Raw genomic sequence first — 17,830 nt, 5'->3', positions numbered from 1 at the left:
ATGTACCCCATCCCTCCTATCTGAGTATACAATTTCTACGTCACCTAGTTTGTTGCTTCCTACCCCTGGGATATGAGCTTCTGAAACTCCGAATAAATCCAGTTCGAATCGTCTGATTCGTCAGTCGAAATGTCGATACGATAGTCATTTTTAACGTCGTAACATTCCAAGTTCCAATATTCATGTTCTTTAAATCATTGAAATTATTTTCGCCTCAGGAACAGCAATAATCCCGGATACCAGTGCAGGACGGGGATCACATATCTTCTCAAGTCTACACCGAAGTGCTTAAGCCGACTTAGAACCGGACAGCAAGAAGTCCCTGGGACCTCGATGAATGGAGGCTTTGTGCAATCCTGGGCCCATCTTGGTCCCAACATGGTTTTCAGCACTTGGCGATACTCTTCTATCAACAAGAGTCGAAATCCTGCACAGACAATCTCAAGCCTATTACCTCCTACTCATTATATATTCATGCATACAAAAGATATGCTACTACGGGGAAGCAGCCCATAATAGATAAATTAACTAGGAAGAGGTTTTTCAGCCCGAATACGCCCGTCAAAACATACCAAGCCCATAAGAATTGTCCATTAGTCAGCATCCCGTGCGAATGGTGTGTAGTTTACTAGGCTATAGTTTCTTCGAGGGGCGCCACTCCTCAAGTAGGAATAGATTTGATCGCAAGGTCCCCAGTCTTGCAGGCACCCCAAAAGTGTCAAGACAGCCCTTCGCAGAGACCGTTGTCCAAATATCTGGAACTTATGCCCTGCCGCAGTTGTCCTCCTATAGAGGATCCTCCCGTGATGGTGTTCTACATCACCATGGAATTTAACCCATTACTGGGAGAAGGTTTGTAGCTCCTAGGGCTTGTGGAAAAACCAGTGAGCCTTTTTGAGTGTACATTTGAGGGGCCTTCTTCCTTCTGCACCTGTATTTATGACCCCGGGCGAGGGTGCCCCAGTTTCTATTATGGACTCCCAGGGACAAGATCCCCCCTTGGTCCGTGCCTCCTGTGGAGGTACCCTACATATCTGTAGGGCGTTCCCCTATCCCACCTGGGGACACGCTGAATGGCCTGGGGGAGGCCAACTAATCTGTAGCCTAATTTATTGATTCACTTCAACATTAGCTTGCAAAACTGATGTAAAATTAAAGTCTAGCCTAATTTATTGATTCACTTCAACATTAGCTTGCAAAACTAATGTAAAACTAATACCTAGCCTAATTTATTTATTCACTTCAACATTAGCTTGTAAAACTAGTGTCTAGCCTAATTTATTGATTTACTTCAACATTAGCTTGTAAAACTAATGTAAAATTAAAGTCTAGCCTAATTTATTGATTCACCTCAACATTAGCTTGCAGAACTAATGTAAAACTAATATCTAGACTAATTTATTGATTCACTTCAACATTAGCTTGCAAAACTAATGTGAAAAAAAATATCTAGCCTAATTGCCTAGCCTGGAATAAATTAATTTAAAACTAAATTCTTTAAAATTTAGTGCTACAAAGGCGAAGCCAAGTTTCGCGTTAAAGAGAAATCTGACTTGTCTGCCCATTAAAAAATCTAATGTCGCTTATGTTTCTAAGTTTTCCGGAGCACTTGCATCTCGGTCCGGCTTTATATAATGGTTGAGACAGGGAATGATCTTACTGTCTATTATTTATATACAGTGAGCGAGACCTTGTTTGAACAAACCGGTCTACAAACATTGCCTAAAGATTGTTCTGGGTACCCGGCTGACTGACCACATTTCAAACAGTTGACTGTAGGAAAAGTTCTTGTTCAATCGTTCAATCCCGCTTTCTCGGGCCTAAGAAGGTTGAGATGGCTACGGCACGTTCTGCGGATGAAGGATAATAGATTGCCAAAGATTGTCCTTTTCGGCCAAATTTGGCCGAAATCTTCGTAAATTTGACCGAATTGCTACCTGATTTATGCCGAATTTTCTGCAGAAATAAAGAATTTTGCTAAATTTCGGCCAATTTTGCAAAATATTGCAAATACCAAATTCCAAAAAAGTTGGAGGGGGTGTGCCCCACCCCCTTCGAGACGCCCCTGAGGAGGGTTGTCCCCTCCATATATGAACGATGTCCCCCTCCTTAACACCTTGCTCTTTACGCTAAAGTTGAACTATTTGTCCCAAGTTTTTAAGAGCGTTTACTGAAACACGTTTTTTTTAATAGAATAGGAAGCTTTTTTAAAAGTGCTAACAGCTTTAGCGTAAAGAGTAAGGTAATGAAGAGTTGGCAACCCCCTTCATAAAATGGAACGAATGTTCCAAAATTAATTGGCAAGTTTTGCGTTAATTTTGTATGTACGGTGATCCAAATTGGAACCTATATTAGTTGACAAACTTTCAGAACTTAAATATAAAAAAATTTTTTTTACTGGAAGTAAGGACCAGTACTACAACTTAAAACAAACAGAAATTATTCCTTATATGAAAAGGGGTTGTCCCCTCCTCAACTCCTCATTCTTTACTCCAAAGTTTTTATTATTTTAAAAAGTAGAGTTGTGACAAAGAGTCAAACTTTAGTGTAAAGACCGAGGCGTTGAGGAGGGAACAGCATCTTTCATATACGGAACAATTTTTTTTAGTTTTAGTGTCGTTCTTTACTTTCGATTAAAAAACTTGCTTTTTTTATTTAAGTAAAAAAAGAAAAGCCTATTGCCTATTGCGTACACATAACATCTGTTATTGGGAAGTAAACAGACATTTTTGGGAGATGAATTTTCTCTGGGGGAATTTCTAGTGGTGGGATGTGGGGAATGCGCACTCTTAAAAACTTCACTCTTGACGCTAAAGTATGACTTTGTAATCCCAATCCTTTATGAATTAAATAAAAAAACAAGTTATTTTTAAAACTGAAAGTAAGGAACGACATTAAAAGTTAAAACGAACAGAACCCCTCCTCAACGCCTCGCTCTTTCAGCTACAATTATTTATTGTTTTAAAAAATAAAGTTGTGAGACAGAGTCAAACTTAAGCGTAAAGAGCGAGGCGTTGAGGAGAGGACAGCCCCTTTCATACACGGAATAATTTCTGTTCGTTTTAGGTTTTAATGTCGCTACTTACTTTCAGTTAAAAAAGACTTGTTTTTTTTATTTAATTTCTGAAAATTTTTTAATTAATGCAGTTTTGATTTTGGCTCACCGTACATGAATAATTAAAACGAAATGTGCATATTAATTTTACTTTTTTTGGCTAAATGGCTTTCTCGAAATTTTGTTCTGACGTAACTTACGAATTAATTTATGTAACGAACTTCTATATTCGTATGTTTTTATTACGTATATAAGGGAGTTCGCCTTCTAGTCCATTCCTCACCCTATACGCTAAAGTTCGAATTCTGTTCGAATCATAAACCCCTTAATCATAAAGGCCGGTTGATTGGAATAGATAGCTCTTTTGAAAGTACTAAAAAAAACTTTAGCGTAAAGAGCGAGGTATTGACTTGAGGGAGAGCCCTCTCATATACGTAATAATTTCTGTCTGTTTTAAGTTTTAATATTGCTCCTCACTTTCAGCTGAAAAAAGCTTATTTTTCTTATTTAATTTCTGATCGTTTTTAAATAATGCTGGGAAACGTATATAGCGTATATAAGTATGTTTTTATTACGTATATAAGGGAGTTCGCCTTCTAGTCCATTCCTCACCCTTTACGCTAAAGTTCGAATTATGTTCGAATCATAAACCCCTGAATCATAAAGGCCGGTTAATTAGAGTAGATAGCTCTTTTGAAAGTACTAAAAAAAACTTTAGCGTAAAGAGCGAGGTATTGACTTGAGGGAGAGCCCCCTCATATACGTAATAATTTCTGTCTGTTTTAAGTTTTAATATTGCTCCTTACTTTCAGTTGAAAAAAGCTTATTTTTCTTACTTAATTTCTGATCGTTTTTTAAATAATGCTGGGAAATACGGCACCCCCTTCATAGAAATGTCTCTTTTCTCAAGGAAACATCCTCCATGAAAAGATCTTCCCTCGTAAACCCATCCTCCGACCCCCCCCCCCACAACAGAAAAAATCCCTCCTGAAAACGTCTGTATATTTCACATCAACCAATAATATAGGTAAACAATGGGCAAAGTTCATAACTTGCAGCCCTACTCCCGGGAACTGTTGGGGATTAAGTCATCCTCAAAGACAGATTTTTTAGATTTTCGACTATGCTGAACAAAAAAGCTATCTGAAAATTTTAATTGGGTGACCTCAGGAAAAAATTGAGCGTTGGAAGGGGCCAAGTTTCCCTCCAATTTTTTGGTCACTTAAAAAGGGCACTAGAACTTGTAATTTCCGTTCGAATGAGCCCTCTCACGATATTCCAGGACTACTGGATCGATGCGATCACCCCTGGAAAAAAAAATAATAAACACGCATCCGTGATCTTTCTTCTGGCAAAATATACAAAATTCCACATTTTTGCAGAGAGGAGTTCAAAAATTCTGTAGTAGGGCTCTCTGATACACTGTATCTGATGGTGTGAGTTTCATTACAGTTCTATGACTTTTAGGGGTTGTTTCCCTCTTTTTTCAAAAATAAGGCAAATTTTCTCAGGCACGTAAATTTTAATGGGTAAGATTAAATGGGTCAGATTTAAAATCAGCATAAAAATCTGATTTTTTTAATGTATCTATTGGTATGACGACTTTGTTTTTTAGAGTTTCTGTTACTCTTGAGCCGGGCCGCTCCTTACTGACGGTTCGTTACCACGAACTGTGTGACAAAAAGTTAAACACAAGGTTCGTTAATTTAGAGTAGGATAGCTTTTGAACATTCTAAATGAGGTTAGCGCAAAGAGCTAGGTATTGTGGAGGTTATATCCTCCCCATATCGTAATAATTTCTGTTCGTTTAAGTTTTAATGTTGATCCTTACTTTCAGTTGAAAAAACGTGTTTTTTTGTTTAATCACTCAAAGGCACAACATGCTTTAATCAACAATGCAACGGTAGAATGGACGTTAATTATGCAAATAAGGTACAAAATTTTTCCTGGGGTTCTGACCATAACTGATATGAGTTCTATAGCAGAGACAACCCAGAAACAGCCAAAAACCAAAGAAGGTCCATTGTAGGCGATATCAAACCAAAAGGTCAGAAAAAAGAACCGTTAATGAAGAAAAAAAGGTTTGATGTAATCACAGTTACTATTCAGTTAAAATACCTTTAAAGCCATCAGCTTAAAGGAATTTTAAATTCGAAATAGACGTTATGCAAAAAAAGAAGAAAAAAACTATGAGAACTGAACAGTATATTATACGAAGATGGTCTCAAAAGGCCTTAAAAAGTGAAATTATAAGTTAATGACAGTAAGTACATCCAAATTAGTATATTTCCATTCTTATAGAGGACTCCTGAAGAATATTACCATGGAGTCTTGGCCTTTTATGGCAACTCTGCTTAGTCGCTTCTAAGAAGTAATGAAGCTAACCAGTGCTTCTCTTCATACACTTCAACTTGGCCAATAGTTTTGCTTAAGTGAATAGTGGCCAATAGTTTTGCTTAAGTGAAAACATATTGGTGGAATAAGTTTTGCTCTCATGCTAATTCCAATTAAAACATTCATTTGCTAAAATGCTTTTGGTGCAGACGCGCCTAAAATGATTTGCTTAATGAGATAAGCAGAATGAACAAAATCAAAACTAATTGTTTTCTTAGTGTATTTAGTTAGACTGGATGTTTTAATCTATTTACCTTCTTAGATTAGCCGATATATTTCTAGTTTTAAACAAATATCTTTAAGATAATAAGATTTTCATTTTATTGTCCCTTTGTTACTCTTACCGAAACTGAGCATGCTTTTAGGCTACCGTCAGTGCGTAAACATTAACTTATACATCTTGAAAAATTGAAAATAAGTGTCCATTATGCAGTTATAGCAACTTTGCATTATGTTGATTAAAAAAAGTTAACAGAAATCAAAATGAAGTGAATCTTAAAAGTAACAATGGACATGTGAAAATAAACCTAGACGTCTTAAACAATTGAAAATAAGTGTCCATTAGGTAGTAATAGCAGTTTTGCATTATGTTAACTAAAAACAGTGCACATAAATTAAAATGATGTGATTCGTAAAAATAACACTACTTTACTAAGGATGAATGAATGAACACTAAAACAAAGTTAAATTAAAATGAAGAATCAAGTCAAAATGAATAAAAAGAGAAATGATTTTAAACAAGAGTGATACTAACACCCCAATAAAAACTCTAAATGCTAGAATGTCATTTGTACTTTACTGAAAACAATTTGTATTTCAATGAGTGTGTTTTTATTTGTCACGAAACCACCCGTAACATCGAAAAAATAAATCACAATACTGTTGCAGGGTTTCAAACGAGAGTAGGCCACTATCGCCTCCATTCTTCTCAAGAGGCTATTATCAGTTTCACTTTACATAAAACTTAATCTATTTCGAACTGTGTGCATCTTACATGTCCAAATATGAACGAAAAAAAGTAAAAAATATCAAAATTAATAAAAGGTTACAGGAGAGAAAATGCCAAATAATTTTCTATACATTTGAAAGGAATTTTGAAAAAAGAGGAAAGTATTGGTGAAAATTTATTGTGAAAAAGCCTAATAAAATCAAATTTATTGCTTAAAATACAATTATGGAAAAAACAGAATTCCTTGAAATTTGAGAATATTTTGATTTTCCTATGTTAGCATGACGAAACAAAAGAGGTTTAAAATACTTTTGTTTTCAGTAAAGCACAAAAATTCTTGAAAGAAAGCACTAATCAAACTTTATCAATCAAAGCGGAGGACTGAAACGATGTTAGTCCCTCTTGTTTGAAGGATGGCTTCAATTCTTTTTGCATAAATGTTTATTTCATTTTTCATTTTAACCCGTCAATAACGCCCAAGTATAAAATTGAGTGTTGCTAAAATTCAGTTTAAAATAAAAACGGCAGTTTTAACTTACTTACTTTACTTTAGGCTCCTACCGCATGATGTGTGGCGCATAGGGCGTAGCAAATTTGTTACTCCAGGTGGACCGATATGCTGCAATGAGGGGGACCTCGTCTGTTGAAATATTGGCCTTGGTGAGAAACTTTTGTACGCTGTCCTTCCATCTGGTCTGAGGTCTACCCCTCTGGCATGGCTAACCATGGGATGTGGGGTCAAAGTCATATATGATTCTAGCAGGCGCTATTGGTGGCATCCCATGAAAATGCCCAAATCATCTAAGAGTTTGCTGGGCAATTGAGTTGAGAATGAAAATTGGCCAGTAAGGGCAAGGTGCCTTTCTCTACTGTAAAAATCGTTCCATCGGAGATTCTCGCTTTGACACAGTTGTTCCGTCTGGCGGGCATCTATCGCGCTCAAGATGGTGGACTTGAGGGGCCATGTAGAACATGACTGAGCTAACGTATGAGTTATATTAGCGCATCTTCCTGCACTTAGAAATAATAGGTGATCTCCAAATGGCATTGAGTCTTCTCACCACAGAGGAAGCTTTTGCGATTTGGCTGCCCAGTGCCAAGTCTATGGAGCCATAATTTGAAATAACAGACCCAAGATAGGTGAAGTAAGTAACAACTTCAATATAAACTACATAAACTATAATCCATTCCGGGGGCTTAACTGTGCCTTAACTATGTCTTTTATGATGCCAGATAATACTGTTTATAAAAAAATCAACGCTGAAACTAATGGATCACTTTATAGACAGTTATCTTGACTTACTTCAGATTACCTACGATAACACCTCCTAGAAATGCGGCGAGGACAAATACTATAGCCAGTTTGAGTAGCAGGTTGAGTAGGTTAATGCCTTGGGCAGTTTTTTCTCGAGAAGCTAGTGCATCCCAAAAAATATGGTCGTTTAGGAAAAAGTTTTTGGTCAAACTATAATGCGGATATAATTATAATGAAACGGATGGGATTATGGACATAATGCGCTACGAGGAGAATTTGAAAGACATAAAATACAAAAGTTACGTTATGTCTAAGAAATATATACTTGATTTTTCTTTATAATATAAGCAAAGGAAAAAAAAGATTATTAGCTTTTTTTGGTAAATAAAAGACAATAAAAATGAGAAAAACACGAAGAGTGGTAAGATGCTTCTAACTGCAATGTTACCTGTCCTGGCTGTCTTTGGTTCTTTACCAAATTCATGGTGCTCTATCTCTTTGTACCAAGTTTCAACTGGGGCATCACCAGAAAGTTGGAAATTGGGACTATTAGACCAAAAGCAATAAATATTTTCGCCATATTTTCTTTCGGGCCGATGCTCCATTTTATCATTTATTGCAATCTTCTTTGCCCATTCGGTTGCATACTTAGATATCTAAATGAAAAACAAAACTAAAAAAAAAAAATCACTATACACTACAAAACGAAAAATACTCAAACTTAGAAGTAATTTTCCTTTGCAAATGAACAGCTATTATTTCCTGTACTAGTTTCAATTTCAAAGAGAAATATATGTACACCGCATATTTTTACTCTCTGATTACCTTTTTCAAATCATTTCCAAAATTTAGCATATCAGTGGTGTTGGAACCCTTGGTCCCAGTTTTGTCAGATAAATGTCCCTCCCAGATTCATTTCTTTAGGCCCCTTAATTATTTTCCTTCTTTAAGTAATAAATATTAATTTTCCTATTATTTTCTTTGACGCCATTTTGGGTCCTCTTAACTGCGTACGTGCTTAAAAGACCACGAAAGAAAAATTGCGCAGTTAGGGAGATTGGCCAGTATATTAGTAGTCCTGGGATTGGCTGGAAAGAGTTTTTACCACCCCTAGCAACCCCACCGCATGCTGCGGCTAGCGGGCTGAGAAGAAAAGTCCATTTTTTTAGTTAGTTCATTTTATAACGCGTGACTGTGAATATAGTAAGCCTTTTATATGTACTCTTTTTAACTTTTCAGCTTAGGGCGAATCTAAAGGGTTAATTAGAAAATCTTATCGGTAAACTTTGGCTTTAAATGTGGCCATAGATTATCCGATCACGTTAGTATAAAAGAACCGTTGGAGTAACCGCGGGAATCCCACTAATTTGGGGCCCAAGAGGGATCGTCCCCCTCCAGTAAGTGGCATAGCAACTCTTTGCGCCATTTTTGCCTTTAAAAGTGGTGACCGCGCATATAAACACTCCAATAAGTTGTGCCAGCGGTACACACACACCTCCAATAAGTGATTCCAGCGGTACACACACAGCCAATAAGTTTTGGCAGCGAGTTAAGGTCCTATCAGTAAATCTGATAATAAATGAATTCCGCACTTTCGAAGAGACGATTAATTTGGCCTAGACAGTAGCCTATTTTGGTGGCATATAAAAAGACAAAATACGCAATTAATTAATAAGAAGGTCTATAATGGGCTATAGCATTGTTAGACAAATATAATATAGAATAACGTGAAATTAATGAGTTGAGCCAACAGTGGGGGAATCTCCGTATTTAAAAGTATTACAGGGTTTAAGGACAGATAAGAAAACGTTGAAAGTTGGGTTATTATTTGAGTGAATTGGCGGACTTTGAGATAATCTTCAGTGACGAAGGTTATAAGAGTATTGAGGACAGCAAATTAGGAGAATTTGTCAGTTTGAGCGCATATTGGACAAGGAAGGTGGGAGGCACCTGTCCTGTTGAGTGATCTGCGCAGGAGGAGATTATATTTGGAATACGAGTATCCAGGGAGGATACGTGATTTGTTTTGCAAGGTATTTCCCATGTTTGAGTTTAGTCCAGCTAATTCACTAGTGGAATATTCGCGTGGTTTTTCTGATTATTTTCTCGTCCAACCCCTGTTAATTCTTTTTTCGGAGATATAATTCACTCGCGTAAAACTGCTTGTTGTGAAAAAAGTCTTTATTCCCTAATGAAGTCTAGACATTCCGGTTATTTGAAAAATTGTTGAATCTCATTACACGGAGCTGATAATTCACAATAGTAATTGCGTATCATAATTTTTGCGTGACAGTTTTTGAACTTACCAAGATTGACTAATTGAATAAGAGTTAATATAATCAAAGAGAAGTAGACGCGGTAAAATGAGGGGGTACAAAAAAAAATTAGGAAGGATATATGAAAAAACAAAACAAACTAACCCCTCAGAGGCTGTGCCAAATGAAGGGGAATTACGAATAAAAGAAAATACGGATAGAGATAGGACAGATATAGAACAAATGAATTCAGAAAAGGAATTGAAAAGAAAGAAGGACAAAGGGAATTTTGAAATAATGTCGGACAGAGATAAGATGAACTCAAGACCGAGAAGGGCGAGTAAAGCCCATAGAAAAAGTAGGAAAATAGAAAGGAAGGTTAATATGGAGGCCTTTGAGAGATTGTACCAGAGATATAAGAAAAAAATGCAGGCTGAGAAAGATGAAATTAGAAAGAATAAAAAAGAGGACGAAACGGCTAGAGTAGCCTATAAAGAAAGAGACAATACGTATAGAGAACGAACAGATTCAGAAAATGAATTAGGAGAATATAAAGACAGTGAGAATCATAGTAGGCCAAGTAGCACCAGTAGTAGAAGTTCAATTTCCAGCAGGGGCTCGCGAAGGAGTACTCAAATAGATACGACACAACAATTAGTAAATTTCATGGAGAAAGAAAGAGAGAAAGATAGAAAATAAAGAGAGAAAGATAGGATAGCTAGAGAGCACAGAGAAGAGGCTGATAGAATTGCCAGAGAACGAAAAGAAGAGGCTGATAGAATAGCCAGAGAACGAAAAAAGGAGAATGATAAAATAGCTAGACAGAAAGAAGAAAGACATCAAGATTTTAAAAGAACCATGATAGGTCTAATTCCAAAAAGTGAGATTTTATCACAACTAACTTCTAGGCTGTCAGATAGCCATAATAATTTGTCTAAGAATCAATCGCGAGAAAAACAAAACTACCAGACATTAAACACATTTACGGGAAAACATGATACGTTGTTGACTGCGGGGGAGCGTGGACCGGCCCATAAAACAAATTGGAAGGCTGTGGCGTCCTATAGGAAAAAAGAAATGCTTGATAGTCAAAATGATGATAATCTGGTAAAAATTAATTTCTCGTTGCATTTTTCTAAGATTTGCCATAATAAAGAAAAGAAAGTAGCTTACAAAAGATCGAATTGGGCTATAGCACGTAATCAAGGAAATACTGACTAGTTTTTGAAATCACATAAAATAGAAGAAAAATTAAACGAAAAATTGACCGAAATGGTAATTGACCCAGGGAGTGAGCAAACTTTTGTGCGAAGGGACCTAATTAAAAAGACGGAAATAGACCATAAAAATAATATTACAACATTATGTTATTATGGAGATAAGCACCAATGCCCGTCTGCTTGGTTAAGAATAGAAATTGCAAGGAACGACGGTACGGTCCAGAGAAAAACGATAAAAGTAGGCTTAGTACCTACTCTAGCAGTGGATGTTTTACTAGGAGGAGACTTTTGAGATATCTTTGCAGAAAATAGAAAACTTGAGAACACTTTTAATGAAAATGAGACACTAACAAGTACAGGTCAGAATGAAACACTGATTTTACCAGAGAATAAGGAGACGAAATTTATTGTACGCGCTTTTCCTCGGAAAGTTCGAGAGATTTTAGTAGAATATGAAAAACCAAATGTCGGAGTAGAGTTCCCATTTGATGACGAAATAATTGTTTCTGCGGTAAAAATAAAGAAGACTAAAAGAGAGAAAAGAGATATTAAACGGAGATACAATGAAGAAATGCAGTCAAGGATGGACACTGAAGTCCAATTCAGATTTCATGACGATTTATTTAATGCTACTACAAAAGAAAAGAAAACTAAAAGAGAGAAACGAAATATTAAACGGAGCTACAATGAAATTATTCATTCAAAGATAGTGGACACTGGAGTCCAAATCAGATATAACGATAATTTATTATTTTTCGTGAATGACAGAATTGAGAAAAGTAGAGATGAAAAGAGGAATGTAAAGAAGAGACAAAATTTGAAGAGTCAGCCTGCAGTGGTGAAAAATAAAAAAATGTTGGATGGGCTTTGCCTTGAAAACATAGATAATAAGGGGAGAATAGAGGTCAAAGACCCATGGGGAATAAACGAAGATGGTTACAAAAGAGAGATGAATGACCTAAAACGGGTTGGGGGAAAGTTGGGAGATATTGAATGTTGAGTCGGACTGGAAAAATTTGGAAATGAATCTGAAATTAGTATTATCAAGTCAAAAGATATGTCGATCCTTTATGAGGGGGAGGAATCCCTTGGGGAAGATCCCCTGCGGGAAGTCGCAAAAGATAGCCATTTTCCTCAATGCACAACTGGCGGACAAGTTGTGATCCCTTTACCGAGATTTTGCCTTTCTGATCTGGAGTCCTTTGGGGATACTCTCTCCCAGTCACTTCATACTTCACCCAAACCTTTGTCCAGCAACCCTATTCATAGCTATTATTATTCATGGGAATCGAGAATTATTTCCGGCAAATTGTATTCAGTGGGAGATGTATCCAAATTTCATTTTCAATTAGCATCAACGTATATTCTTCAGTTAATCCCAGGGGAGGGAAACCAGAAAAAATCGATTCATGGTTAGCTCAGATTTTTACTTCATTTTCCTGAACCCTTATCGTTTTCACAGGCCTGTGAATTTTCGGCCTTAGACTATTTGAAATTATGCCAAGGGGCAATTTACTTTTTTATCGAGATTTGGGGTTATTTCCACATATGGAAATTAAGAGGCTAGTGCAGCCAATTTTTCCCGATGGCTGGCATCATCACATGTTCCAGAAATTGCTTCTCTGCTCCTCTCAAATGTAAACTCGTGAAACCAAGAAATTTTTTTTTTGATTGTGCTGTGCACAATGAATTTCTACGAGTCCCGAGGAAGACATCCTACAATTATTTCCAACGGAGGAGGAAGAGAGGATGCTGAAAGATGAGGAAAACTTCATAGTACCCCATAATAATCGGCAGGGCAGAAACCCTCGCACGGCAGGAGCTCTCAGGAAGAAATGAACCTGGAAGACCTGGAAGACCAGAGGAAGATAAAAAGGAAATCTAGTGTTTATTTTAATTTGATATTGTGTTTGAATTTCCAGCCAATCCAACGGGGATGTGGGCCATTTATCTCAGGAGGGAAGTGTTTGAGCCCTTAGTCCCAGTTTTTCAGATAAATGTCCCTCCAAGATTCATTTTTTCGGGCCCTTTAATTATCGTCCTTCTTTAAGTAATAAATATTAATTTTCCTCTTATTTTCTTTGACGCCATTTTGGGTCCTCTTAACTGTTTACGTGCTTAAGACCACGAGGGAAACATTGCACAGTTAGGGAGATTGGCCAGTATATTTGGAGCCCTGGGATTGGCTGGAAAGAGTTCATTTACCACCCCTAGTAACCCCACCGCGTGCTGCGGCTAGCGGGCTGAGAAGAAAAGTCCATTTTTTTAGTTAGTTCATTTTGTACGCGTGACTGTGAATATAGTAAGCCTTTTCTATGTACTCTTTTTAACTTTTCAGCTTAGGCCGAAACTAAAGGGTTAATTAGAAAATCTTATCGGTAAACTTTTGCTTTAAATGTGGCCATAGACCATCCGATCACGTTAGTATAAAAGAACCGTTGGAGTAACCGCGGGAATCCCACTAATTTGGGGCCCAAGAGGGATCGCCCCCTCCAGTAAGTGGCATAGCAACTCTTTGCGCCATTTTTGCCTTTAAAAGTGGTGACCCCGCACAATACACCTCCAATAAGTGGTACTTGCAAAATTACATACAATTGGTTTTCGCAATATAAAATCGCAATTAGCAAGTCTTATCACTTTCAGGGTCTATTTATTGCAGGGCTATAATAAATTCCTTAGGAAGATAGACAAAAATATAGCTTGAAATATGAGATCGCGAGGAAGTTATTATTTCAGGTAAAATTGAATAAAAGAAATGAAGCAAAGTTGAAAAAATATACCAATCTATGGTTATATGGCTCTCTGACGAGGATATGTAAGGGATGGAGCTGTTCCGTTGTTGTGAGATGGTTTGGGATCTCAGCTCTGTTATAAGCTCCTTCCTTTATCCCTATCTCCATAAGGAAAACCCTGCTGACGTACCCTCATAGTGGTGTCAGGGTGGGGTTTTCTACGAGTTTACCTAACTAGAACCATGACTGCAAAGGGCCCTGCAGGGTCACCTTGAGGAGTGATGCCAGTCGAGGAAACTATAGCCTAGTAAACGACATGTATTGCACGAGATTTTGAATAATGGACAATTCTTCTGGGTTTGCTTTTGTTTTGGTTGACTTTTTCGAACTGAATAACCTCTTCCTACATCATCAAAGGCAGCTAATTGCGCTGCCTAAATAAAGAATGATGTTGGCAGAATGTATTATTTTTTTTCCATACCAGGGCACTTCGTATCGAAGGAGTTGTTGTAGAAACTTCAATAAGGACTCATTCGACTGGAAATTGGTGTGGCTTGTGACCTTTTTGATAGTCAAAAGCGATTGGAGGGGAACTCGCACCCCCCCACGCCCATCATTCCCCCAAACACATCCAATCGAAATTCTGAGATAGCCATTTTGTTTTGCGTAGTTGATTTCCACATAGAAAATATTGTTTTGAGGAGGACACTCCCCCACAACTCTCAGGTCAAGGGTTTTAAGTTATGCCCTGGGGGCATATACGAACGATGTTGGCACAATGTATTATTTATTATTTTTTTCCTGTAGAGCACTTCGTATCGAAGAAGTTGTCGTAGAAACTTCGAAAAGCGCTCATACAATTGGAAATTGGAGTCGCTTGTGCCGTTTTTAATAGTCGAAAGTGATTGGAAGGCAACCAACACCCCTTCCATGCCAACCATTTTCCGAAACACATCCAATCAAAATTTTGAGATAGACATTTTGTTAGCGTAGTTGATTTTCACATAGAAATTATGTTTTTGAGGAGGACACTCCCCCAAAACCCTCAGGGCAAGTGTTGTAAGTTGTGCCCTGGAGGCATATAGGGTTTTTATAGAAAGCATTGTCGTAGAAACTTCAAAAAGACTCATTCGATTGGAGATTCAGAGGGCTAGTGCCCTTTTTAATAGTCGAAAGTGATTGGAGGGCAACTAACCCCCCTCTCACGCCCACCTTTTTCCCAAACACATGAAATCCAAATTTTGAGATAGCCATTTTATTCAGCGCAGTTTTAAGTTCTGCAAATTAGGTCTTTGATGGTGACAACACTCCCACAGCCCTCAGGGCAAGGGTTGTAAGTTATGTCCTGGGGGCAGATAAGGTTTTTATAGAACGCGTTTATAGAACTTCGAAAAAGGCCCATTCGACTGGAAATTAAAATGGCTAGTGCCCTTTTTAATAGTGGAAAGTGATTGGAAGGCAACTAACACCCCTTTCACGCCCACCATTTCCCCAAACACATCCAATAAAAATTTTGAGATAGCTTTTTTTCCCACGCAGTTCAAAGTTCCGGAAATTATACCTTTGAGCAGGACACTCCCCCCAGTCTTCAGGGCTAGGGTTATAAGTTATGCCCTGGTGGCATATAAGGTTTTTATTGAAATCTTTGTAGTAGAAACTTGAAAAAGGGCTCATTCGATTTGAAATTCAAAGGGCTAGTGCCTTTTTAACAGTCGAAAGTGATTTTAGGTCAACTAACCCCCCTCTCACGCCCACCTTTTCCCAAAACGCATCCAATCAAAATTTTGAGATATCCATTTTACTCAACGTAGTTGAAAGTTTTGGAAATTAGTTCTTTAAGGATGACAACCCCTTTCCCCACAGCCCTCAGTTCAAGGGTTGTAAGTTATGCCCTGGGGGCATATAAGGTTTCTATAGATAGTTGTTGTAGAAATTTCAAAAAGGGCTCATTTGAATGGAAACTGAAATTGCCCTTTTTCATAGGCAGCGCAATCGCGGTTCCTAAGTAAAGAACCATATTGGCACAATGAATTATTTTGTTTTTCCATACCAGGGCACTTCGTATCGAAGGAGTTGTCGTAGAAACTTCGAAAATGGCTCATTCGATTGGAAATTGGAATGGCTAGTACCATTTTTGATAGTCGATACTGATTGGAAGACAGCTAACACCCCTTCCATGCCCACCATTTCCCCAAACACATCCAATCAAAATTTTGAGATAGCCATTTTGTTCAGCGTAGTTGATTTCCAGATAGAAATTATGTTTTTGTGGAGGACACTCCCCCACAGCCCTCTGGGCAAGGGTTTTAACTTATACCCTGGGGGCATATAAGGTTTTTATAGAAAGAGTTGTCGCAGAAACTTCAAAAAGGCTCGTTCGATCATAGGCAGCGCAATCGCGCTGCTTAAGTAAAGAACGATGTTGGCACAATGTATTATTTATTTATTTTTGTTCCATACCAGGACACTTTGTATCGAACGAGTTGTCGTAGAAACTTTGAAAAGGGCTCTTTCGATTGGAATTTGGAGTGGCTTGTGCCCTTTTTAATAGTCGAAAGTGATTGGAAGGCAAATAACAACTTGCACGCCCACCATTTCACCAAACATATCCAATCAAAATTTTGAGAGAGCCATTTTAACATATAGAAAATATGTTTTTGAGGAGAAAACTCCCCCACAACTCTCAGGCCAAGTGTTTTAAGTTATGCCCTGGAGGCATATAAGAACGATGTTGGCACAATGTATTATGTATTAATTTTTTTTCCTTTAGACCAGGGCACTTCGTATCGAAGAAGTTGTCGTAGAAACTTTGAAAAGGGCTCATTCAATTGGAAATTGGAGTGACCTGTGCCCTTTTTAATAGTCGAAGGTGATTGGAAGGCAACTAACACCCCTTCCATGCCCACCATTTCCCCAAACACATCCAATCAAAATTTTGAGATAGCAATTTTGTTCAGCGTAATTGGTTTCCAGATAGAAATTATGTTTTTGAGGAGGACACTCCCCCACAGCTCTCATGGCCAGGGTTGTAAGTTATGCCCTGGGGGCATATAAGGTTTTTATAGAAGGCGCTGTCGTAGAAACTTCAAAAAAGGCTCATTCGATTGAAAATATTAAGGGCTAGTGCCCTTTTTAATAGTCTAATGTGATTGAAGGGCAACTAACACTCCTCTCACGCCCACCTTTTTCCCAAACACATCCAATCAAAATTTTATGGTATCCATTTTGTTCAACGTAGTTGAAAGTTCTGGAAATTAGGTCTTTGTGGATGACAACCCCCCCCCCCCTCACAGACCTCAGGGCAAGGATTGTAAATTATACCCTGGGGGCATATTAGGTTTTTATAGAACACATTGTCATAGAAACATCAAAAAGGGCTCATTCAATTGGAAATTGAAATGGCTAGTGCCCTTTTTAATAGTCTAAAGTGATTGGAAAGCAACTAACACCCTTTCCACGCCCACCATTTCCTCAAACACATTCGATCAAAATTTTGAGATAGCCATTTTGTTCCACGCAGTTTAAAGTTCAGGAAATTATACCTTTGAGCAGGAAACTCCCCCCACAGTCTTCAGGGAAAGGGTAATAAGTTATGCCCTGGGGGCATATAAGGTTTTTATTGAAATCGTTGTCGTAGAAACTTGAAACAGGGCTTATTTGATTGGAAATTCAAAGGGCTAGTGCCCTTTTTAATAGTCGAAAGTGACTTGAGGGCAACTAACACCCCTCTGACGCCCACCTTTTCCCAAACACAACAAAATTTGTTGATAGACATTTTATTCAACATGGTTGAAAGTTTTGGAAATTAGGTCTTTAAGGATGACACCCCCCCCCCCCCCGAGCCCTCAGGGCAAGGGTTGTAGGTATGCCCCGGGGGCATATAAAGTTTTTATAGAAAGCGATGTTGTGGAAACTTCAAAAAGAGCTCAGTCAATTGGAAATTGAAAGGGCTAGTGCCCTTTCTAATAGT

At 37.8% G+C, this 17,830-nt stretch overlaps 1 protein-coding gene across 2 annotated transcripts in view; it reads right to left on the bottom strand.

Annotated features, from left to right (window-relative positions):
• LOC148943511 (uncharacterized) overlaps nucleotides 1-17,830 on the bottom strand; it is a 193,781-nt gene that overhangs the window by 134,339 nt on the left and 41,612 nt on the right. For both annotated transcript variants that reach the window (XM_089101355.1, XM_089101356.1), the window contains exon 6: nucleotides 8,102-8,309. In XM_089101355.1, coding sequence (XP_088957481.1) covers nucleotides 8,102-8,309 — 208 coding nt within the window. The remainder of the gene's footprint in view (nucleotides 1-8,101; nucleotides 8,310-17,830) is intronic.

Source organism: Artemia sp. Qi Xiang Cuo, chromosome 15, assembly GCF_049724085.1.
Source record: "Artemia sp. Qi Xiang Cuo chromosome 15, ASM4972408v1, whole genome shotgun sequence".
NCBI lineage: Eukaryota > Metazoa > Arthropoda > Branchiopoda > Anostraca > Artemiidae > Artemia > Artemia sp. Qi Xiang Cuo.
This window is presented reverse-complemented; position numbering and strand designations above follow the sequence as displayed.